At 43.3% G+C, this 26,660-nt stretch overlaps 1 protein-coding gene across 1 annotated transcript; it reads right to left on the bottom strand.

The window, feature by feature from the left end:
- Nucleotides 1-185: 185 nt before the first annotated feature.
- Nucleotides 186-20,179, bottom strand: best4 (bestrophin 4). Its single transcript, XM_071360684.1, has 9 exons — nt 20,028-20,179; nt 16,089-16,183; nt 13,593-13,826; nt 13,093-13,247; nt 12,480-12,557; nt 1,609-1,761; nt 1,050-1,130; nt 627-775; nt 186-538 (listed from the first exon to the last, which is right to left on the bottom strand). The coding sequence occupies exons 1-9, from the start codon at nt 20,177-20,179 to the stop codon at nt 337-339; spliced, it is 1,299 nt and encodes a 432-aa protein (XP_071216785.1). The 3' UTR covers nt 186-336.
- Nucleotides 20,180-26,660: the final 6,481 nt, after the last annotated feature.

Below are 26,660 nucleotides of genomic sequence, written 5' to 3'. Positions count from 1 at the left end.
GTCTTGGCAGATTCGTTCACTACCTACAGTATATTAATTTATGCAGATAAACTATAATTTAGTTCGTGAAATCCATCTACAATGTTATATCGACGGAATCAGGCTTCAAATGTAAAAGTCATGCATCACTGTCACAGCTGTTTTATTTAATGGTTTTTATATTCTTTAAAAAAAAGAAGAATGAATGTTTTTCAAAATCATTTTTTAATAACCAGGATTACAAACAATCTAAACATGATTGTAGAAGACATTTCACACAATCATTGACACACAGGTGCATGGAAAATGCAGGAATTATCCCAAAAAATAAACCCATAAACAAGTTGCCCAGATCTTTCAACAAGAGCTCTGCTCATTGTCATTGGCTTGGATGAGTTCCACAGCCACCTTGAACTGCCCCTCCCCTCGTTCTGTCTGCAGATGAGACGCCTTCAGCTGTCTGTCTCTCACTAAAGACACATCCTTCACCTTCCTGTCCACATCACCACACTCATCCTTATAGACGAAGGGCATGGAGACGGCCTGACCAGATTCAAAGCTGCCCAATGAATCAATGAATTAACAAACAAATAAATGAATGAATTAACAAACGAATGAACAAATGAATCACAGTCATTGTAGGATACCTTATGTCATATGTTGAGCCCATGAAGGTAGGTCTGAGGGTCTCAGCAGCAGTAGAGTAGGGGACAGATAAGTATCTCTCCACCCAGAACTTGTCCTTCTCTGTTGGGGGCAGGTTCTGGTGCATGTCATCTACAGCCAGCATGGACACCTGGGAAGAAATGTGAGGGGGAGAAAGACAGCAAAATAGCCAATGAAAGACAGCAGATCTATCACTGTCTTTCTGGATAAAACCCCAACAGTGAATACGGTCAGACAATACTTTATAGGAGATGGTAAATGATTGGTTCAGGAAAGTGAACTGAGATTTTTTTTTTTTTTTACAGAAAATACAGCAAAGGTACAAATGCTCAGATAATTACTTTATCACTCAGCAGTCGATGGTAACTGATGGCTTAAATTCAATTGAAGTGAGATGAACACACCTGAATATTCCGGTCGATTAGTTGGTTGGTTTCAAAGTCGTCATCGTCCTCTCCGAAGGGATTGATGATCAGTTCCCCCACCTAGGGAACAGAGAGAAGGAAGGACAGTCAAGGAATACAGCATAACTAAGGCCAGTCAACTCCCCCACCTAGGGAACAGAGAGAAGAAAGGACAGTCAAGGACTTCAGCATAACTAAGGCCAGTCAACTCCCCCACCTAGGGAACAGAGAGAAGGAAGGACAGTCAAGGAATACAGCATAACTAAGACCAAGAGTTGTTCCTGACCATGTCTCAGCCAAAATAAACTCTGGTCCCTTACAATAATATATCTTGACTGTAGATTCTACATAATTCAGACTGCAAGTAACAATGAAAACCAATCAATCAATTAACCACCCAATCAATATTAAATAAACCAATCAATATCCAATCAACCAACAAATCAACACCCTATCAATTAATTAACCAATCAATATCCTATCAATCAATTATCCAACTAATCAATATTCAATCAATAAATGAACCAATCAATATCAAATCAATTGATAAGGAAGTCACCTTGAGCCAGCCTGCATAGAAGAAGAACTGAAGCAGGGTGAAGACGGGGACGTACAAGTCCAGCTGGTGACCTTTATACCCCTTCTCAGGGTTCAGGAACTGTCGACCAATCAGACAGAAGCCGAAGAACGAGTACACAGCCAGGGTCACTACCTTGTGTGGAGGGACGTAATCACATCGAATTATACAGGGAGCAGTTTGGTATTATACAGGCAGTAGTTTGGTATTATACAGGCAGTCGTTTGGTATTATACAGGCAGTCGTTTGGTATTATACAGGCAGTAGTTTGGTATTATACAGGCAGGCAGTAGTTTGGTATTATACAGGCAGTCGTTTGGTATTATACAGGCAGTCGTTTGGTGTTATACAGGCAGTCGTTTGGTATTATACAGGCAGGCAGTAGTTTGGTATTATACAGGCAGGCAGTAGTTTGGTATTATACAGGCAGTAGTTTGGTATTATACAGGCAGTAGTTTGGTATTATACAGGCAGTAGTTTGGTATTATACAGGCAGGCAGTAGTTTGGTATTATACAGGCAGGCAGTAGTTTGGTATTATACAGGCAGTAGTTTGGTGTTATACAGGCAGTAGTTTGGTGTTATACAGGCAGTAGTTTGGTGTTATACAGGCAGTAGTTTGGTATTATACAGGCAGTAGTTTGGTATTATACAGGCAGTAGTTTGGTGTTATACAGGCAGTAGTTTGGTGTTATACAGGCAGTAGTTTGGTGTTATACAGGCAGTAGTTTGGTATTATACAGGCAGTAGTTTGGTATTATACAGGCAGTAGTTTGGTGTTATACAGGCAGTAGTTTGGTGTTATACAGGCAGTAGTTTGGTGTTATACAGGCAGTAGTTTGGTGTTATACAGGCAGTAGTTTGGTATTATACAGGCAGTAGTTTGGTGTTATACAGGCAGTAGTTTGGTGTTATACAGGCAGTAGTTTGGTATTATACAGGCAGTAGTTTGGTGTTATACAGGCAGTAGTTTGGTGTTATACAGGCAGTAGTTTGGTATTATACAGGTTGTAGTTTGGTATTATACAGGCAGTAGTTTGGTGTTATACAGGCAGTAGTTTGGTGTTATACAGGCAGTAGTTTGGTGTTATACAGGCAGTAGTTTGGTGTTATACAGGCAGTAGTTTGGTATTATACAGGTTGTAGTTTGGTATTATACAGGCAGGCAGTAGTTTGGTATTATACAGGCAGGCAGTAGTTTGGTATTATACAGGCAGTAGTTTGGTGTTATACAGGCAGTAGTTTGGTATTATACAGGCAGTAGTTTGGTGTTATACAGGCAGTAGTTTGGTATTATACAGGCAGTCGTTTGGTGTTATACAGGCATTAGTTTGGTGTTATACAGGCAGTAGTTTGGTATTATACAGGTTGTAGTTTGGTATTATACAGGCAGTAGTTTGGTATTATACAGGTTGTAGTTTGGTGTTATACAGGCAGTAGTTTGGTGTTATACAGGCAGTAGTTTGGTATTATACAGGCAGTAGTTTGGTGTTATACAGGCAGTAGTTTGGTGTTATACAGGCAGTAGTTTGGTGTTATACAGGCAGTAGTTTGGTATTATACAGGCAGTAGTTTGGTGTTATACAGGCAGTAGTTTGGTGTTATACAGGCAGTAGTTTGGTATTATACAGGTTGTAGTTTGGTATTATACAGGCAGTAGTTTGGTGTTATACAGGCAGTAGTTTGGTGTTATACAGGCAGTAGTTTGGTGTTATACAGGCAGTAGTTTGGTGTTATACAGGCAGTAGTTTGGTATTATACAGGTTGTAGTTTGGTATTATACAGGCATGCAGTAGTTTGGTATTATACAGGCAGGCAGTAGTTTGGTATTATACAGGCAGTAGTTTGGTGTTATACAGGCAGTAGTTTGGTATTATACAGGCAGTAGTTTGGTGTTATACAGGCAGTAGTTTGGTGTTATACAGGCAGTAGTTTGGTATTATACAGGTTGTAGTTTGGTATTATACAGGCAGTAGTTTGGTATTATACAGGTTGTAGTTTGGTGTTATACAGGCAGTAGTTTGGTGTTATACAGGCAGTAGTTTGGTGTTATACAGGCAGTAGTTTGGTATTATACAGGCAGTAGTTTGGTATTATACAGGCAGTAGTTTGGTGTTATACAGGCAGTAGTTTGGTGTTATACAGGCAGTAGTTTGGTGTTATACAGGCAGTAGTTTGGTGTTATACAGGCAGTAGTTTGGTATTATACAGGCAGTAGTTTGGTATTATACAGGCAGTAGTTTGGTATTATACAGGCAGTAGTTTGGTGTTATACAGGCAGTAGTTTGGTGTTATACAGGCAGTAGTTTGGTGTTATACAGGCAGTAGTTTGGTGTTATACAGGCAGTAGTTTGGTATTATACAGGCAGTAGTTTGGTGTTATACAGGCAGTAGTTTGGTGTTATACAGGCAGTAGTTTGGTATTATACAGGCAGTAGTTTGGTGTTATACAGGCAGTAGTTTGGTGTTATACAGGCAGTAGTTTGGTATTATACAGGTTGTAGTTTGGTATTATACAGGCAGTAGTTTGGTGTTATACAGGCAGTAGTTTGGTGTTATACAGGCAGTAGTTTGGTGTTATACAGGCAGTAGTTTGGTGTTATACAGGCAGTAGTTTGGTATTATACAGGTTGTAGTTTGGTATTATACAGGTTGTAGTTTGGTATTATACAGGCAGGCAGTAGTTTGGTATTATACAGGCAGTAGTTTGGTGTTATACAGGCAGTAGTTTGGTATTATACAGGCAGTAGTTTGGTGTTATACAGGCAGTAGTTTGGTGTTATACAGGCAGTAGTTTGGTATTATACAGGTTGTAGTTTGGTATTATACAGGCAGTAGTTTGGTATTATACAGGTTGTAGTTTGGTATTATACAGGCAGTAGTTTGGTGTTATACAGGCTGTAGTTTGGTATTATACAGGTTGTAGTTTGGTGTTATACAGGCAGTAGTTTGGTATTATACAGGTCTCAGCAGTTTCTAGTAATAGCTTTTGTTTTTACAGCTGAAGATACTTTCACCATTACTGACCACCACATGTAACAGAGGTGGTTAAGTGAACCAAGCTTGGCTGAAAAATAACCTTGGCTGATAAATAACATTGGCTGATAAATAACATTGGCTGATAAATAACATTGGCTGATAAATAACATTGGCTGATAAATAACATTGGCTGAAAAATAACATTGGCTGATAAATAACATTGGCTGATAAATAACATTGGCTGATAAATAACATTGGCTGATAAATAACCTTGGCTGATAAATAACATTGGCTGATAAATAACCTTGGTTGATAAATAACCTTGGTTGATAAATAACATTGGCTGATAAATAACCATGGCTGATAAATAACCTTGGCTGATAAATAACCTTGGCTGATAAATATGTCTGGATGTTTGAGTTTGAGTTGAGTTTGAGTTTATTTTTATTTTTACAGGGACAGTGCACATTAATCAACGTTTCAGTAAAAGTGCCGGTTTTAGCCAGCCGGCTAATTTTCAACCACAGTCCCTGGGCAGGTTATTAAAAACAATTACAATATAGACAATAGCAACATAGAACAAGCAAGACATAGCAACATAGGACAAGCAAGACGTAGCATACAGACATAGCAACATAGAACAAAAAGCAGCTACAGGCAGTAGTTTGGTGTTATACAGGCAGTAGTTTGGTGTTATACAGGCAGTAGTTTGGTGTTATACAGGCAGTAGTTTGGTGTTATACAGGCAGTAGTTTGGTGTTATACAGGCAGTAGTTTGGTGTTATACAGGCAGTAGTTTGGTATTATACAGGTTGTAGTTTGGTATTATACAGGTTGTAGTTTGGTATTATACAGGCAGGCAGTAGTTTGGTATTATACAGGCAGTAGTTTGGTGTTATACAGGCAGTAGTTTGGTATTATACAGGCAGTAGTTTGGTGTTATACAGGCAGTAGTTTGGTGTTATACAGGCAGTAGTTTGGTATTATACAGGTTGTAGTTTGGTATTATACAGGCAGTAGTTTGGTGTTATACAGGCAGTAGTTTGGTATTATACAGGTTGTAGTTTGGTGTTATACAGGCAGTAGTTTGGTATTATACAGGTTGTAGTTTGGTGTTATACAGGCAGTAGTTTGGTATTATACAGGTTGTAGTTTGGTGTTATACAGGCAGTAGTTTGGTATTATACAGGTTGTAGTTTGGTGTTATACAGGCAGTAGTTTGGTATTATACAGGCAGTAGTTTGGTGTTATACAGGCAGTAGTTTGGTGTTATACAGGCAGTAGTTTGGTATTATACAGGTTGTAGTTTGGTATTATACAGGCAGTAGTTTGGTATTATACAGGTTGTAGTTTGGTGTTATACAGGCAGTAGTTTGGTGTTATACAGGCAGTAGTTTGGTATTATACAGGTTGTAGTTTGGTATTATACAGGTTGTAGTTTGGTATTATACAGGCAGGCAGTAGTTTGGTATTATACAGGCAGTAGTTTGGTGTTATACAGGCAGTAGTTTGGTGTTATACAGGCAGTAGTTTGGTATTATACAGGTTGTAGTTTGGTATTATACAGGCAGTAGTTTGGTATTATACAGGTTGTAGTTTGGTGTTATACAGGCAGTAGTTTGGTGTTATACAGGCAGTAGTTTGGTATTATACAGGTTGTAGTTTGGTGTTATACAGGCAGTAGTTTGGTATTATACAGGTTGTAGTTTGGTGTTATACAGGCAGTAGTTTGGTATTATACAGGTCTCAGCAGTTTCTAGTAATAGCTTTTGTTTTTACAGCTGAAGATACTTTCACCATTACTGACCACCACATGTAACAGAGGTGGTTAAGTGAACCAAGCTTGGCTGATAAATAACATTGGCTGATAAATAACCTTGGCTGATAAATAACATTGGCTGATAAATAACCTTGGCTGATAAATAACCTTGGCTGATAAATAACCTTGGCTGATAAATAACATTGGCTGAAGAATAACATTGGCTGATAAATAACATTGGCTGATAAATAACATTGGCTGATAAATAACCTTGGCTGATAAATAACATTGGCTGATAAATAACATTGGCTGATAAATAACATTGGCTGATAAATAACCTTGGCTGATAAATAACCTTGGCTGATAAATAACATTGGCTGATAAATAACCTTGGCTGATAAATAACATTGGCTGAAAAATAACATTGGCTGATAAATAACATTGGCTGAAAAATAACCTTGGCTGATAAATAACATTGGCTGATAAATAACCTTGGTTGATAAATAACATTGGCTGAAAAATAACCTTGGCTGATAAATAACATTGGCTGAAAAATAACATTGGCTGAAAAATAACATTGGCTGAAAAATAACCTTGGCTGATAAATAACATTGGCTGATAAATAACCTTGGTTGATAAATAACATTGGCTGATAAATAACCATGGCTGATAAATAACCTTGGCTGATAAATAACCTTGGCTGATAAATATGTCTGGATGTTTGAGTTTGAGTTGAGTTTGAGTTTATTTTTATTTTTACAGGGACAGTGCACATTAATCAACGTTTCAGTAAAAGTGCCGGTTTTAGCCAGCCGGCTAATTTTCAACCACAGTCCCTGGGCAGGTTATTAAAAACAATTACAATATAGACAATAGCAACATAGAACAAGCAAGACATAGCAACATAGGACAAGCAAGACGTAGCATACAGACAGAGCAACATAGAACAAAAAGCAGCTACAGGCAGTAGTTTGGTGTTATACAGGCAGTAGTTTGGTGTTATACAGGCAGTAGTTTGGTGTTATACAGGCAGTAGTTTGGTGTTATACAGGCAGTAGTTTGGTGTTATACAGGCAGTAGTTTGGTATTATACAGGTTGTAGTTTGGTATTATACAGGCAGGCAGTAGTTTGGTATTATACAGGCAGTAGTTTGGTGTTATACAGGCAGTAGTTTGGTATTATACAGGCAGTAGTTTGGTGTTATACAGGCAGTAGTTTGGTGTTATACAGGCAGTAGTTTGGTATTATACAGGTTGTAGTTTGGTATTATACAGGCAGTAGTTTGGTGTTATACAGGCAGTAGTTTGGTATTATACAGGTTGTAGTTTGGTGTTATACAGGCAGTAGTTTGGTATTATACAGGTTGTAGTTTGGTGTTATACAGGCAGTAGTTTGGTATTATACAGGTTGTAGTTTGGTGTTATACAGGCAGTAGTTTGGTATTATACAGGTTGTAGTTTGGTGTTATACAGGCAGTAGTTTGGTATTATACAGGCAGTAGTTTGGTGTTATACAGGCAGTAGTTTGGTATTATACAGGCAGTAGTTTGGTGTTATACAGGCAGTAGTTTGGTATTATACAGGTCTCAGCAGTTTCTAGTAATAGCTTTTGTTTTTACAGCTGAAGATACTTTCACCATTACTGACCACCACATGTAACAGAGGTGGTTAAGTGAACCAAGCTTGGCTGAAAAATAACCTTGGCTGATAAATAACATTGGCTGATAAATAACATTGGCTGATAAATAACCTTGGCTGATAAATAACATTGGCTGATAAATAACATTGGCTGATAAATAACATTGGCTGATAAATAACCTTGGCTGAAAAATAACATTGGCTGATAAATAACATTGGCTGAAAAATAACCTTGGCTGAAAAATAACCTTGGCTGATAAATAACCTTGGTTGATAAATAACATTGGCTGAAAAATAACCTTGGCTGATAAATAACCTTGGCTGATAAATAACCTTGGCTGATAAATAACATTGGCTGAAAAATAACATTGGCTGAAAAATAACCTTGGCTGATAAATAACATTGGCTGATAAATAACCTTGGCTGATAAATAACCTTGGCTGATAAATAACATTGGCTGATAAATAACATTGGCTGATAAATAACCTTGGCTGATAAATAACCTTGGCTGATAAATAACATTGGCTGATAAATAACATTGGCTGATAAATAACATTGGCTGATAAATAACATTGGCTGATAAATAACCTTGGCTGATAAATAACCTTGGCTGATAAATAACCTTGGCTGATAAATAACCATGGCTGATAAATAACATTGGCTGATAAATAACAGTGGCTGATAAATAACCTTGGCTGATAAATAACCGTGGTTGATAAATAACCTTGGCTGATAAATAACCTTGGCTGATAAATAACCGTGGCTGATAAATAACCTTGGCTGAGACCTGACGACTTGTGTTAGCTCCCTACGCTAACCTAAGTTTAGCTCAGTGGGCTAACAGTCTTGGGGTTTGAACCCAGCCTGTAACATTTACCTGAGTGTAGACCAGAGGTTTAGGGGTTAGGGTTAGGGGTTAGGGGTCAGAGGGTAGGGTTAGCTGAGTGTAGACCAGAGGTTTAGGGGTTAGGGGTCAGAGGGTAGGGTTAGCTGAGTGTAGACCAGAGGTTTAGGGGTTAGGGGTCAGAGGGTAGGGTTACCTGAGTGTAGACCAGAGGTTTAGGGGTTAGGGGTCAGAGGGTAGGGGTCAGAGGGTAGGGTTAGCTGAGTGTAGACCAGAGGTTTAGGGGTTAGGGGTCAGAGGGTAGGGTTAGCTGAGTGTAGACCAGAGGTTTAGGGGTTAGAGGTCAGAGGGTAGGGTTACCTGAGTGTAGACCAGAGGTTTAGGGGTTAGAGGGTAGGGTTAGCTGAGTGTAGACCAGAGGTTTAGGGGTTAGGGGTCAGAGGGTAGGGTTAGCTGAGTGTAGACCAGAGGTTTAGGGGTTAGGGGTCAGAGGGTAGAGTTACCTGAGTGTAGACCAGAGGTTTAGGGGTTAGGGGTCAGAGGTCAGAGGGTAGGGTTACCTGAGTGTAGACCAGAGGTTTAGGGGTTAGAGGTTAGGGGTCAGAGGGTAGGGTTAGCTGAGTGTAGACCAGAGGTTTAGGGGTTAGGGGTCAGAGGGTAGGGTTAGCTGAGTGTAGACCAGAGGTTTAGGGGTTAGAGGTCAGAGGGTAGGGTTACCTGAGTGTAGACCAGAGGTTTAGGGGTTAGGGGTCAGAGGGTAGGGTTAGCTGAGTGTAGACCAGAGGTTTAGGGGTTAGGGGTCAGAGGGTAGGGTTAGCTGAGTGTAGACCAGAGGTTTAGGGGTTAGGGGTCAGAGGGTAGAGTTACCTGAGTGTAGACCAGAGGTTTAGGGGTTAGGGGTCAGAGGTCAGAGGGTAGAGTTACCTGAGTGTAGACCAGAGGTTTAGGGGTTAGAGGTTAGGGGTCAGAGGGTAGGGTTAGCTGAGTGTAGACCAGAGGTTTAGGGGTTAGAAGTTAGGGGTCAGAGGGTAGGGTTAGCTGAGTGTAGACCAGAGGTTTAGGGGTTAGGGGTCAGAGGGTAGGGTTAGCTGAGTGTAGACCAGAGGTTTAGGGGTTAGGGGTCAGAGGGTAGGGTTACCTGAGTGTAGACCAGAGGTTTAGGGGTTAGAGGTTAGGGGTCAGAGGGTAGGGTTAGCTGAGTGTAGACCAGAGGTTTAGGGGTTAGGGGTCAGAGGGTAGGGTTAGCTGAGTGTAGACCAGAGGTTTAGAGGGTAGGGGTCAGAGGGTAGGGTTAGCTGAGTGTAGACCAGAGGTTTAGGGGTTAGGGTTAGGGGTCAGAGGGTAGGGTTAGCTGAGTGTAGACCAGAGGTTTAGGGGTTAGGGTTAGGGGTCAGAGGGTAGGGTTAGCTGAGTGTAGACCAGAGATTTAGGGGTTAGGGTTAGGGGTCAGAGGGTAGGGTTAGCGGAGTGTAGACCAGAGGTTTAGGGGTTAGGGGTCAGAGGGTAGGGTTACCTGAGTGTAGACCAGAGGTTTAGGGGTTAGGGGTCAGAGGGTAGGGGTCAGAGGGTAGGGTTAGCTGAGTGTAGACCAGAGGTTTAGGGGTTAGGGGTCAGAGGGTAGGGTTAGCTGAGTGTAGACCAGAGGTTTAGGGGTTAGAGGTCAGAGGGTAGGGTTACCTGAGTGTAGACCAGAGGTTTAGGGGTTAGGGGTCAGAGGGTAGGGTTAGCTGAGTGTAGACCAGAGGTTTAGGGGTTAGGGGTCAGAGGGTAGGGTTAGCTGAGTGTAGACCAGAGGTTTAGGGGTTAGGGGTCAGAGGGTAGAGTTACCTGAGTGTAGACCAGAGGTTTAGGGGTTAGGGGTCAGAGGTCAGAGGGTAGGGTTACCTGAGTGTAGACCAGAGGTTTGGGGGTTAGAGGTTAGGGGTCAGAGGGTAGGGTTAGCTGAGTGTAGACCAGAGGTTTAGGGGTTAGAAGTTAGGGGTCAGAGGGTAGGGTTAGCTGAGTGTAGACCAGAGGTTTAGGGGTTAGGGGTCAGAGGGTAGGGTTAGTTGAGTGTAGACCAGAGGTTTAGGGGTTAGGGGTCAGAGGGTAGGGTTACCTGAGTGTAGACCAGAGGTTTAGGGGTTAGGGGTCAGAGGGTAGGGTTAGCTGAGTGTAGACCAGAGGTTTAGGGGTTAGAAGTTAGGGGTCAGAGGGTAGGGTTAGCTGAGTGTAGACCAGAGGTTTAGGGGTTAGGGGTCAGAGGGTAGGGTTAGCTGAGTGTAGACCAGAGGTTTAGAGGGTAGGGGTCAGAGGGTAGGGTTAGCTGAGTGTAGACCAGAGGTTTAGGGGTTAGGGTTAGGGGTCAGAGGGTAGGGTTAGCTGAGTGTAGACCAGAGGTTTAGGGGTTAGGGGTCAGAGGGTAGGGTTAGCTGAGTGTAGACCAGAGGTTTAGGGGTTAGGGTTAGGGGTCAGAGGGTAGGGTTAGCTGAGTGTAGACCAGAGGTTTAGGGGTTAGGGTTAGGGGTCAGAGGGTAGGGTTAGCGGAGTGTAGACCAGAGGTTTAGGGGTTAGGGGTCAGAGGGTAGGGTTACCTGAGTGTAGACCAGAGGTTTAGGGGTTAGGGGTCAGAGGGTAGGGGTCAGAGGGTAGGGTTAGCTGAGTGTAGACCAGAGGTTTAGGGGTTAGGGGTCAGAGGGTAGGGTTAGCTGAGTGTAGACCAGAGGTTTAGGGGTTAGAGGTCAGAGGGTAGGGTTACCTGAGTGTAGACCAGAGGTTTAGGGGTTAGGGGTCAGAGGGTAGGGTTAGCTGAGTGTAGACCAGAGGTTTAGGGGTTAGGGGTCAGAGGGTAGGGTTAGCTGAGTGTAGACCAGAGGTTTAGGGGTTAGGGGTCAGAGGGTAGGGTTACCTGAGTGTAGACCAGAGGTTTAGGGGTTAGAGGTTAGGGGTCAGAGGGTAGGGTTAGCTGAGTGTAGACCAGAGGTTTAGGGGTTAGAAGTTAGGGGTCAGAGGGTAGGGTTAGCTGAGTGTAGACCAGAGGTTTAGGGATTAGGGGTCAGAGGGTAGGGTTAGCTGAGTGTAGACCAGAGGTTTAGAGGGTAGGGGTCAGAGGGTAGGGTTAGCTGAGTGTAGACCAGAGGTTTAGGGGTTAGGGTTAGGGGTCAGAGGGTAGGGTTAGCTGAGTGTAGACCAGAGGTTTAGGGGTTAGGGGTCAGAGGGTAGGGTTAGCTGAGTGTAGACCAGAGGTTTAGGGGTTGGTTAGGGTTAGGGGTCAGAGGGTAGGGTTAGCTGAGTGTAGACCAGAGGTTTAGGGGTTAGGGTTAGGGGTCAGAGGGTAGGGTTAGCTGAGTGTAGACCAGAGGTTTAGGGGTTAGGGTTAGGGGTCAGAGGGTAGGGTTAGCTGAGTGTAGACCAGAGGTTTAGGGGTTAGGGGTCAGAGGGTAGGGTTACCTGAGTGTAGACCAGAGGTTTAGGGGTTAGGGGTCAGAGGGTAGGGTTAGCTGAGTGTAGACCAGAGGTTTAGGGGTTAGGGTTAGGGGTCAGAGGGTAGGGTTAGCTGAGTGTAGACCAGAGGTTTAGGGGTTAGGGGTCAGAGGGTAGGGTTACCTGAGTGTAGACCAGAGGTTTAGGGGTTAGGGTTAGAGGTTAGGGTTACCTGAGTGTAGACCAGAGGAATGCTGATCCAGTCATAGTGAAACAGCAGGCTGCACTTTCCTCTGTAGTTATTCAGCTCCTAGGGACAGGAGGACAAAAAGGCCTTCGTAGTTAGGGCCAGGAGCGTCACCTGACCACAAAGAACTCCTCGCCGTTATGTCCTGATTTATACTGTTGTCTGGATGTTTGAGTTTGAGTTGAGTTTGAGTTTATTTTTATTTTTACAGGGACAGTGCACATTAATCAATGTTTCAATAAAAGTGCCGGTTTTAGCCAGCCGGCTAATTTTCAACCACAGTCCCTGGGTAGGTTATTAAAAACAATTACAATATAGACAATAGCAACATAGAACAAGCAAGACATAGCAACATAGGACAAGCAAGACGTAGCATACAGACAGAGCAACATAGAACAAAAAGCAGCAAGACAAAATTCATAAAAGCAACAAAGTGTTTCCACACCTCACAAGTGATGTAACTTAACTTTACAGTCAAATGAAATCCTGTGGATAGAGAAGGGTCCATGTCAGCTTTGAGGGGGTTTCTGAGGCATTGTATCCGTCAGTAAGTTTATAGGTCAATTCACAGGTTCAGTATTCAGAGACAAGCACTCACATCCATGAGCAGTCGTAGAGCGACGTCGTCTCTGACCCGACCCTCCTGCCTGGCCTGTGATGCCAGGTTAGTGAACCACGTCAGAGGCATCCAGTACTTGTTGAAGTCAGAGTTCAGACCATCCAGGTGTTGATGCTCCAGCGGTGTCATAAATCCTGCACCAGGAGATAAGAGGAACGGCAGTCTGTAAATTCAGCCTAACTCAGGCAGACCTAAATCTGATCTCTTTTTGGCAATAATTTGGGTAAAAGGTGAGATGTGGGCTGCCTGTGTAAACGCAGTCATAGAGATGTGTAGCCTATGCATTATCCCTGGGACATGCACGGACGCGCGTACACACACACACACACACACACACACACACACACACACACACACACACACACACACACACACACACACACACACACACACACACACACACACACACACACACACACACACACACACACACACACACACACACACACACACACACACACACACACACACACCATCACCTGCATCTACCACCTGCTCCAGGGTTGGGAAGCGTCTGCGTACTCTGGTGCTGATGGATCGCAGGATGAGGACAGAGGAGAGGTTAGCATATCTCATGAGTGTGCGTCGGAGCAGCCGGCCCCTCTCGTCGACCCCGTGGACGTTCCCCGACACCACCATCATCAGGTTATCGGGCAGGGGGAAGCTGGTGTACTGACCCCACCAACGGTTGAACGCCAGGGTCACATAGAAACCTTACAGGAAAATATGACACGCACATCAAATCAAAGTTTATTCATCGCGTACACAGTTTAGCAGGTCTTATTACAGGTGCAGCGAAATGCTTGTATTGCCAGTTCCCTCAACAGTCATAAACATGTCCTCAGGGCTGATGAATCAGAGGGTATTGTGGTACCCAGCATCATGAGGACTGATGAATCAGAGGGTGCCAATGTAACCACCTGCAAGACTTTACGTACCTTAGGTCAGAAGCAAACACATCTTGAGTCGCACGTTTTGAAATCGGTTTAATAATACTTGTTTTTTTTCTCCCCAATTTCGTGGTATCCAATTGGTGGTAGTTACAGTCTTGTCTCATCGCTGCAACTCCCGTACGGACTCGGGAGAGGCGAAGGTCGAGAGCCATGCGTCCTCCGAAACACAACCAAGCCACACTGCTTCTTGACACAACGCACATCCAACCCGGAAGCCAGCTGCACCAATGTGTCGGAGGAAACACTGTACACCTAGCAACCGTGTCAGCGTGCACTGCACCCGGCCCGCCACAGGAGTCGCTAGAGCGCGATGGGACAAGGACATTCCTGCCGGCCAAACCCTCCCCTAACCCGGATAACGCTGGGCCAATTGTGCGTCGCCCCATGGACCTCCCGGTCGCGGCCGGCTGCGACAGAGCCAGGGCTCGAACCCAGAATCTCTGGTGGCCTTAGACCACTGTGCCACCCGGGAGGCCTTAAGAATACTTTCCTGTGGATATTTGGTCTCATATTTCGACCCGCCAAAGGACCAACACCACGGACAATCGGCAGAGTATATTCAAATATAATTTTATTTAACACTCGTGACAGACAAGGGATGTTTAGGATGTTTTTCTTTGTAAATGTGCGCGCCTACATGAGGGGCAGAAAGGGCTACATCAGGTGACTGACTGATCTGTAGTCTACCTGCTCAGGTGCTCATCAGTAGCTATGACAACCAGTGCTGTAGCATTCTCATAGTATTCTCCCTTGAGATCATTTGGCCCAGATAAGTACAGATGTAGGATCTTAATTTGAGCCAGTTTGCTACAGCAGGAACATAATCCTGCAGCAACAGGACATGTGAATTATTATGTGGATTATAATTAATGGACATTTTTCTTAAGGGAAAATCAAGTCTGAAATTTCAAAGTGGAAATTACAAACTTCCTGAAGCCTTTTTAAACCTCAAATACACTACACGTTTTAAATGTCCTGCATTGCGGGAAACTTCTCCTGCAACCGGGTGATCAAATTAAGATACTACATCTGTACAATAAAAGCATGACAAATCCCACCTCAGAGGTTTTGACTTACCCAGCACAAAGGACATTGGGATGTAGTTGACTTACCCAGCACAAAGGACATTGGTATAAAGTTGACTTACCCAGCACAAAGGACATTGGTATAAAGTTGACTTACCCAGCACAAAGGACATTGGTATATAGTTGACTTACCCAGCACAAAGGACATTGGGATGTAGTTGACTTACCCAGCACAAAGGACATTGGGATGTAGTTGACTTACCCAGCACAAAGGATATTGGGATGTAGTTGACTTACCCAGCACAAAGGACATTGGGATGTAGTTGACTTACACTGCACAAAGGATATTGGTATATAGCTGACTTACCCAGCACAAAGGACATTGGGATGTAGTTGACTTACCCAGCACAAAGGACATTGGGATGTAGTTGACTTACCCAGCACAAAGGACATTGGTATATAGTTGACTTACCCAGCACAAAGGACATTGGGATGTAGTTGACTTACCCAGCACAAAGGACATTGGGATGTAGTTGACTTACCCAGCACAAAGGACATTGGGATGTAGTTGACTTACCCAGCACAAAGGACATTGGGATGTAGTTGACTTACCCAGCACAAAGGACATTGGGATGTAGTTGACTTACCCAGCACAAAGGACATTGGGATGTAGTTGACTTACCCAGCACAAAGGACATTGGTATAAAGTTGACTTACCCAGCACAAAGGACATTGGGATGTAGTTGACTTACCCAGCACAAAGGACATTGGGATGTAGTTGACTTACCCAGCACAAAGGACATTGGGATGTAGTTGACTTACCCAGCACAAAGGACATTGGGATGTAGTTGACTTACCCAGCACAAAGGACATTGGGATGTAGTTGACTTACCCAGCACAAAGGACATTGGTATAAAGTTGACTTACCCAGCACAAAGGACATTGGGATGTAGTTGACTTACCCAGCACAAAGGACATTGGGATGTAGTTGACTTACCCAGCACAAAGGACATTGGTATAAAGTTGGTAAACTGGTCACAGTAGAGGGCTACATTTTCAAACAACAGCTGTTGTTTCTCAGTGAGGAAGAATCTGTAAAGGAATCATGTTGAAAACATGATATATCCAATTCAAGATAACTGATTATTGATACCAAACATAATATATCCAATTCAAGATAACTGATTATTGATACCAAACATGTTTCTGTAACTCTCTCCCTTAAAGGTCCTGAACAGGTTTTCATGAAATTTGATGATATTTGGATGAAACCAGATCAAAGCAGAAACATGACTGTTGCTTCTACATGGATCACATTTGATCATAAAGTTGGTTGTCCCCTTCCTCATGTCAAACACTTGGATTCTGGAGGCGGGATTATTAACGGTAACGTCTTATTCTCTTACATCATTTAATTAAGTACCGCCTCAGAAACAACATGGCAGAAGGCGTGTTCGCAGAGGGCATGGTTTACATAGCTAGGTAGCTAGTCTACTGGTTCTGTCACGGCATTCATCGGGAAGAAGAGGAATCGTCAGACCATAATGCAGCGGGGTACGTGTTCATCTTTATCCGCGTAACTGACTGAACACTGAATACAAAATAACAAAAAAGAATAGCAGAAACAGTTCTGCAAGGTGCAACCAACACTAAACAGAAAATAACCACCCACAACTAACAGTGGGAAAACAGGCTACCTAAGTATGGTTCTCAATCAGAGACAACGATTGACAGCTGTCCCTGATTGAGAACCACACCAGGCAAAAACATAGAAATACAAAACCTAGACATACAAACATAGAATGCCCACCCACATCACACCCTGACCAAACAAAAAAATAGAAACATACAAAGCAATCTACGGTCAGGACGTGACAGGTTCCAAAATGTGACTTCATCTCAGCAAATATAATTAGAGGTTTCCCCTATTCATCTCAGCAAATATAATTAGAGGTTTCCCCTATTCATCAAAGGCAAATATAATTAGAGGTTTCCCCTATTAATCTCAGCAAATATAATTAGAGGTTCCCCTATTCATCAAAGCCTGTATATAGCCTCCACATTGACTCTGTACCGTAACACCCTGTATATAGCCTCCACATTGACTCTGTACCGTTACCCCCTGTATATAGCCTCCACATTGACTCTGTACCGTAACACCCTGTATATAGCCTCCACATTGACTCTGTACCGTAACACCCTGTATATAGCCTCCACGAGTCTGTATCAGTACCCCCTGTATATAGCCTCCACATTGACTCTGTACCGTAACATCCTGTATATAGCCTCCACGAGTCTGTATCAGTACCCCCTGTATATAGCCTCCACATTGACTCTGTACCGTAACATCCTGTATATAGCCTCCACATTGACTCTGTACCGTAACACCCTGTATATAGCCTCCACTATGAGCCTGTACCGGTACCCCCTGTATATAGCCTCCACATTGACTCTTTCCCGGTACCTGCTGTATATAGCCTCCACATTGACTCTGTACCGGTACCCCCTGTATATAGCCTCCACGTTGACTCTGTACCGGTACCTCCTGTATATAGCCTCCACATTGACTCTGTACCGGTACCCCCTGTATATAGCCTCCACATTGACTCTGTACCGGTACCCCCTGTATATAGCCTCCACGTTGACTCTGTACCGGTACCTCCTGTATATAGCCTCCACATTGACTCTGTACCTGTACCCCCCTGTATATAGCCTCCACATTGACTCTGTACCAGTACCCCCTGTATATAGCCTCCACATTGACTCTGTACCGGTACCCCCTGTATATAGCCTCCACATTGACTCTGTACCGGTACCCCCTGTATATAGCCTCCACATTGACTCTGTACTGTAACCCCCTGTATATAGCCTCCACATTGACTCTGTACCGTAACACCCTGTATATAGCCTCCACATTGACTCTGTACCAGTACCCCCTGTATATAGTCTCCACATTGACTCTGTACCAGTACCCCCTGTATATAGCCTCCACATTGACTCTGTACCGTAACACCCTGTATATAGCCTCCACATTGACTCTGTACCGTAACACCCTGTATATAGCCTCCACATTGACTCTGTACCGTAACACCCTGTATATTTACATTTAAGTCATTTAGCAGACGCTCTTATCCAGAGCGACTTACAAATTGGAAAGTTCATACATATTCATCCTGGTCCCCCGTGGGGAATGAACCCACAACCCTGGCGTTGCAAGCGCCATGCTCTACCAACTGAGCCACACGGGACTACATAGCCTCATTATTGTTATTTTACTGCTGCTCTTTAAGGATTTATTATTTCTTATTATTTTTGGGGGTATTTCTTCTTAAAACTGCATTGTTGGTTAAGCCTTGTAAGTAAGCATTTCACTGTGAGGTCTACTACACCTGTTGTATTCACCATTTCACTGTGAGGTCTACTACACCTGTTGTATTCAGCATTTCACTGTAAGGTCTACTACACCTGTTGTATTCATCATTTCACTGTGAGGTCTACTACACCTGTTGTATTCAGCATTTCACTGTGAGGTCTACTACACCTGTTGTATTCAGCATTTCACTGTGAGGTCTACTACACCTGTTGTATTCGGCGCATGTGACAAATAAAACTTGATTTGATAGTCATGATACATTATATGAACATTTTATACACACTGAGTGTACAAAACATTAAGAACACTTGCTCTTTGCATGACATAGACTGACCAGGTGAATCCAGGTGAAAGCTATGATCCCTTATTGATGTCACTTGTTAAATCCACTTCAATCAGTGTAGATGAAGAGGGGAGGAGACGTGTTAAAGAAGGATATTTAAGCCTTGAGACAACTGAGACATTGTGTATGTGTGCCATCCAGAGGGTGAATGGGCAAGACAAAATATTTAAGTGCCTTTGAGCAGGGTATGGTAGTAGGTGCCAGGCGCACCGGTTTGTGTCAAGAACTGCAACGCTGCTGGGTTTTTCACACTCAACAGTTTCCTGTGTGTATCAAGGATGGTCCACCACCCAAAGGACATCCAGACAACTTGACACAACTGTGGGAAGCATTGGAGTCAACATCCCTGTGCAATGCTTTCAACATCTTGTAGAGTCCATGCCCCGACTAAATGAGGCTGTTCTGAGGGCAAAAGGGGGGGGCAACTCAATGTTAGGAAGATGTTCTTCATGTTTGGTATATTTAGTGTATGTGGCCAATGCTAAGTTTGGAGGGTTTTCCAAGCTGCTCTTCAGGTGGAGGGGAAGCATCTACAAGCTGCTGTATAACCCTGTAAAGTTTTAACTAAAATTGTCCAAGATGAACTATATAGCTAGCTTGATAAACAGTGCTGACAATTCCATTTGGGCTAGCTAGCTAAATGATATAGCCAACATGTTGTCTATATGGATGCTGTTACTGTAAGCAAACAGTTGGATAAACCAATCATTTGTGAAACCATGATGTGATGATGTATGACAGGATTGGATGTTGCATGCAATGCCAATGTTGTTTGAGTTGCTTTGTGTATCAGCACATTTGCTTGAGATAATTTGACTGCAACACTCACTGAGTCCATGTTGCTTGACACAGGCGTTTTCAAAGAACTGTCCTTCAAGGTAAGATCCCCTCCCACTCAGCCCATTAGCTCCCCCACCCACTCAATCTGTCTTGTCAGACTTCCTGGTAGTTTGACATGAGTGAAAAATGTATTAAGTCATTTTTCTCAATTGTTTTACATTTTTAAATCGGGAAAAAATACTGTGGGTGATGTTTTAGTCACTCAAAAGTTTATACATAGGAATCAGAATGACTGTTTAGGACCTTTAATACAGTGATGCTAAAGTCAATCCGACTTGCCGAACTGAAGCTCCCTCTGGGAAAATTAAAGGGATTCTATTCCATTCTATTCCTTCTATTTACTCCCAATAAAAGACGTTGAAGGCAGCTGCTCATCATACCTGTAGAAAACACTGAAGAAGCTGTACATCAGACAGAACGCAAGGGACTCTTTATACAGCAGCTTGTAGATGCTTCCCCTCCACCTGAAGAGCAGCTTGGAAAACCCTCCAAACTTAGCATTGGCCACTTCTAGGGTGTAGGAGACCGTCATCCTTATGTCGTTGTGGAGAAAAGCACCTGTAAAATAAACAGGGAAATTGCAGTTGTCCATTTACACGTAGCTGCCATAATGTCAAATGTTCGATTATTTTTCCTCATAGCATTTTTAAAGACATGTTCCCTTCTTACCTGTAAAAGACTGCTGAAACACCTGTACGCCTGTATCCAGTCACTCTGTCCCGAGAAAGATCATCACTGCCCTCTCCTCTCATTTGAAACCTCTACTGTGTGTCATCCTGTCACAATTCATCACCATCATCGTGTGAGATAGAGGATGCTGATCACACCGTGATTTATAGGCTGGGAAACCCATGTGTAAAAGAAGTGTCCTGCCGATTAAAACGTGTCAAGTCAAGTTCACCTTTGGGCACACATGAGATAAAAAATTGAGGAAGTACAAACAAGCATTAAAGAATGACTGGCCCCTTAAAAAAAACATTTTTATTTATTTATTATCGTGTCAAAATTGACTACAAAGTGTAAATGGGATCATTTTGGTCATAAAGTCAGTGTGGTCTAAAACAGAGTTTATAACCTCAGTGTGTCACAACGAGTAAATTAAGGTTGGATTTAGATTACAGTTATGTCAGCAAATCAGGCCCCCTTTCGCCAAACTCCAAGCTCCAAACTCCAAGCTCCAAACTCCAAGCTCCAAACTCCAAACTCCAAACTCCAAACTCCAAACTCCAAACTCCAAGCTCCAAGTGTAAATCAGGCCCCCTTTCACCAAGCTCCAAGTGTAAATCATGCCCCCTTTCACCAAGCTCCAAGTGTAAATCATGCCCCCTTTCACCAAGCTCCAAGTGTAAATCATGCCCCCTTTCACCAAGCTCCAAGTGTAAATCGTGCCCCCTTTCACCAAGCTCCAAGTGTAAATCATGCCGCCTTTCACCAAGCTCCAAGTGCAAATCATGCCCCCTTTCGACCAAGCTCCAAACTCCAATCGCCCCTCCTCACACTTCTCTTCCCTTCATTGAATGGGGCTCCGTTGTCGTTTCATCATGGCCGTTTGAGACTGAAAAGCCCTTTACGAATTCACCATGTCTCCAGCTTCGGTTCGACAATGAATGCTTCCAGCAGGATGCACAGCCAACTATGGTTTGCATGCCTTGCTGAAGGACCCCACTGTGCAGAATAAGTGGTTGGAGTTCGTTGGTCCCCAATGGCGGTGAGTATACCGCCAGCTAGACCACTATGAGCCTATCCTCTTATAGCTCCTCCCACCAGCCTCCTCTGACTGGTATAGCTCCTCCCACCAGCCTCCTCTGATTGGTATAGCTCCTCCCACCAGCCTCCCCTGACTGGTATAGCTCCTCCCACCAGCCTCCTCTGAATGGTATAGCTCCTCCCACCAGCCTCCTCTGACTGGTATAGCTCCTCCCACCAGCCTCCTCTGACTGGTATAGCTCCTCCCACCAGCCGCCCCTGACTGGTATAGCTCCTCCCACCAGCCTCCCCTGGCTGGTATAGCTCCTCCCACCAGCCTCCTCTGACTGGTATAGCTCCTCCCACCAGCCTCCTCTGACTGGTATAGCTCCTCCCACCAGCCTCCTCTGACTGGTATAGCTCCTCCCACCAGCCTCCTCTGACTGGTATAGCTCCTCCCACCAGCCTCCTCTGACTGGTATAGCTCCACTCATCTCCTAAGACAACAAGGAACTACCTTTCCTGGTCCCAGATCTGTTTGTGCAATATGGTCGTTGGCATGCCATTGACTATGGGAGTTGGCAAGAAAGCACAAACAGATCTGGGACCAGGCTAGGGAGCTCTACCACCCAACTTGAACAAAATAATTGTACTACCATATCTCAGTGACAGATGTGTGTACAGCCCATCAGACAGACATGTTGCCTAGCTCTTGTCCATGGTGTCAGTGCACGTTAGTAGAGCAACGCGCTAACGCCCTGGACCAGAGCTAGATGACGGCCCAACTATCTTCTCCTCTTGGTCGTTGTTGCTGGTGTTCAGCAAAAGTATCTGTTTTTCTCATATGACTGTCTGTGCCAAGTTTCACCAGTCAGTGGACTTTAAATCACTGTGCCAAGTTTCACCAGTTAGTGGACTATAAATCACTCTCTTATCTCCAGGACTGTTTTATCCTCCTCCTTTGTTTGTCCTCTATTCTATTTCCTCTTCTGTTAATCCTCTGTTCTCGCTCTCTCTCCACCCCATATTTCTCTCTCTCTGTCTTTCCACCCCATCCCTCTCCACCCCATCCCTCTCTCTCTCTCTCCACCCCATCTCTCTCTCTGTCTCTCTACCCCATATTTCTCTCTACCCCATATTTCTCTGTCTCTCTACCCCATCTCTCTACCCCATCTCTCTCTCTCTGTCTCCACCCCATCCCTCTCCACCTGATCCCTCTCTCTCTCTCTCTCTCTCTCTCTCTCTCTCTCTCTCTCTCTCCACCCCATCCCTCTCTCTCTCTCTCTGTCTCCACCCCATCTCTCTCTCTCTCTCTCTACCCCGTCTCTCTACCCCCTCTCTCTACCCCATCTCTCTACCCCATCTCTCTCTCTCTCTCTCCACCCCATCCCTCTCTCTCTCTCTGTCTCCACCCATCTTTCTATCTCCTGACTGATCTACTCTGTCACTCTGGTCTTCTCTCTTCAACTGACAGACAATTTAAAACTTATAGAATTAACTTGTTTGATCATTGCAGCATAATTTGTTTCTAAATATATCTTGTAGATCAGCATCCTTAAATATGGCATTGAGTTCCTTTGTCTAAAGGGTATGTTTTATTTTTTAAATTTCACCTTTATTTAACCAGGTAGGCTAGTTGAGAACAAGTTCTCATTTACAACTGCGACCTGGCCAAGATAAAGCAAAGCAATTCGACACATACAACACACAGAGTTACACATGGAGTAAACAAACATACAGTCAATAATACAGTAGAACAAAGAAAACAAAACATCTATATACAGTGAGTGCAAATGAGGTAAGATAAGAGAGTAAGGCAATAAATAGGCCATGGTGGCGAAGTAATTACAATATAGCAATTAAACACTGGAATGATAGATGTGGGAGTAGTGGTCCCGTGTGGCTCAGTTGGTAGAGCATGGCGCTTGCAACGCCAGGGTTGTGGGTTCATTCCCCACGGGGGGACCAGGATGAATATGTATGAACTTTCCAATTTGTAAGTCGCTCTGGATAAGAGCGTCTGCTAAATGACTTAAATGTAAATGTAATGTGCAGAAGATGAATGTGCAAGTAGAGATACTTGGGTGCAAAGGAGCAAGATAAATAAATAACATAACTAACCCATATTTAACCGGTCCGTCCATACTGTAGACTAGTCTATATTTAACCGGTCCGTCCATACTGTAGACTAGTCTATATTTAACCGGTCCGTCCATACTGTAGACTAGCCTATATTTAACCGGTCCGTCCGTACTGTAGACTAGTCTATATTTAACCGGTCCGTCCATACTGTAGACTAGTCTATATTTAACCGGTCCGTCCATACTGTAGACTAGTCTATATTTAACCGGTCCGTCCATACTGTAGACTAGCCTATATTTAACCGGTCCGTCCATACTGTAGACTAGCCTATATTTAACTGGTCTGTAGACTAGCCTATATTTAACCGGTCTGTCCATACTGTAGACTAGCCTATATTTAACCGGTCCGTCCATACTGTAGACTAGTCTATATTTAACCGGTCCGTCCGTACTGTAGACTAACCTATATTTAACCGGTCCGTCCATACTGTAGACTAGCCTATATTTAACCGGTCCGTCCATACTGTAGACTAGTCTATATTTAACCGGTCCGTCCATACTGTAGACTAGCCTATATTTAACCGGTCCGTCCATACTGTAGACTAGCCTATATTTAACTGGTCCGTCCGTACTGTAGACTAACCTATATTTAACTGGTCTGTAGACTAGCCTATATTTAACCGGTCCGTCCATACTGTAGACTAACCTATATTTAACTGGTCTGTAGACTAGTCTATATTTAACCGGTCCGTCCATACTGTAGACTAGCCTATATTTAACCGGTCCGTCCATACTGTAGACTAGTCTATATTTAACCGGTCCGTCCGTAATGTAGACTAGTCTATATTTAACCGGTCCGTCCGTAATGTAGACTAGTCTATATTTAACCGGTCTGTCCGTAATGTAGACTAGTCTATATTTAACCGGTCTGTCCATACTGTAGACTAGCCCATATTTAACCGGTCTGTCCGTAATGTAGACTAGTCTATAGTTAACCGGTCTGTCCATACTGTAGACTAGTCTATATTTAACCGGTCTGTCCGTAATGTAGACTAGTCTATATTTAACCGGTCCGTCCATACTGTAGACTAGTCTATATTTAACCGGTCCGTCCATACTGTAGACTAGCCTATATTTAACCGGTCCGTCCATAATGTAGACTAGTCTATATTTAACCGGTCTGTCCATACTGTAGACTAGTCTATATTTAACCGGTCTGTCCGTAATGTAGACTAGTCTATATTTAACCGGTCCGTCCATACTGTAGACTAACCTATATTTAACCGGTCCGTCCGTAATGTAGACTAGTCTATATTTAACCGGTCCGTCCGTAATGTAGACTAGTCTATATTTAACCGGTCTGTCCGTAATGTAGACTAGCCTATATTTAACCGGTCCGTCCGTACTGTAGACTAGTCTATATTTAACTGGTCTGTAGACTAGTCTATATTTAACCGGTCCGTCCGTAATGTAGACTAGTCTATATTTAACTGGTCTGTAGACTAGCCTATATTTAACCGGTCCGTCCGTAATGTAGACTAGTCTATATTTAACCGGTCCGTCCGTACTGTAGACTAGCCTATATTTAACCGGTCCGTCCGTAATGTAGACTAGTCTATATTTAACTGGTCCGTCCATACTGTAGACTAGTCTATATTTAACTGGTCCGTCCATACTGTAGACTAGCCTATATTTAACCGGTCCGTCCGTAATGTAGACTAGTCTATATTTAACCGGTCTGTCCATACTGTAGACTAGCCTATATTTAACCGGTCCGTCCGTAATGTAGACTAGTCTATATTTAACCGGTCTGTCCGTAATGTAGACTAGTCTATATTTAACCGGTCTGTCCATACTGTAGACTAGCCTATATTTAACCGGTCTGTCCATACTGTAGACTAGTCTATATTTAACCGGTCTGTCCGTAATGTAGACTAGTCTATATTTAACCGGTCTGTCCATACTGTAGACTAGTCTATATTTAACCGGTCTGTCCATACTGTAGACTAGCCTATATTTAACCGGTCCGTCCGTAATGTAGACTAGTCTATATTTAACCGGTCTGTCCGTAATGTAGACTAGTCTATATTTAACCGGTCTGTCCATACTGTAGACTAACCTATATTTAACCGGTCCGTCCATACTGTAGACTAGTCTATATTTAACCGGTCTGTCCATACTGTAGACTAGCCTATATTTAACCGGTCCGTCCATACTGTAGACTAGTCTATATTTAACCGGTCTGTCCATACTGTAGACTAGCCTATATTTAACCGGTCCGTCCATACTGTAGACTAGCCTATATTTAACTGGTCTGTAGACTAGCCTATATTTAACCGGTCCGTCCATACTGTAGACTAGCCTATATTTAACCGGTCTGTCCATACTGTAGACTAGCCTATATTTAACCGGTCCGTCCATACTGTAGACTAGTCTATATTTAACTGGTCCGTAGACTAGCCTATATTTAACCGGTCTGTCCATACTGTAGACTAGTCTATATTTAACTGGTCTGTAGACTAGCCTATATTTAACCGGTCCGTCCGTACTGTAGACTAGCCTATATTTAACTGGTCTGTAGACTAGTCTATATTTAACCGGTCCGTCCATACTGTAGACTAACCTATATTTAACTGGTCCGTCCATACTGTAGACTAGCCTATATTTAACCGGTCCGTCCATACTGTAGACTAGCCCATATTTAACTGGTCCGTCCATACTGTAGACTAGCCTATATTTAACCGGTCCGTCCATACTGTAGACTAGTCTATATTTAACTGGTCTGTCCATACTGTAGACTAGTCTATATTTAACCGGTCCGTCCATACTGTAGACTAGCCTATATTTAACCGGTCCGTCCATACTGTAGACTAGTCTATATTTAACTGGTCTGTAGACTAGTCTATATTTAACCGGTCCGTCCATACTGTAGACTAGTCTATATTTAACCGGTCCGTCCATACTGTAGACTAGCCTATATTTAACCGGTCCGTCCATACTGTAGACTAACCTATATTTAACTGGTCTGTAGACTAGCCTATATTTAACCGGTCCGTCCATACTGTAGACTAACCTATATTTAACCGGTCTGTCCATACTGTAGACTAACCTATATTTAACCGGTCCGTCCATACTGTAGACTAACCTATATTTAACCGGTCTGTCCATACTGTAGACTAACCTATATTTAACCGGTCCGTCCATACTGTAGACTAGTCTATATTTAACTGGTCTGTAGACTAGCCT

The sequence above is a fragment of the Salvelinus alpinus genome, chromosome 23, assembly GCF_045679555.1.
Source record: "Salvelinus alpinus chromosome 23, SLU_Salpinus.1, whole genome shotgun sequence".
Taxonomy (NCBI): domain Eukaryota; kingdom Metazoa; phylum Chordata; class Actinopteri; order Salmoniformes; family Salmonidae; genus Salvelinus; species Salvelinus alpinus.
This window is presented reverse-complemented; position numbering and strand designations above follow the sequence as displayed.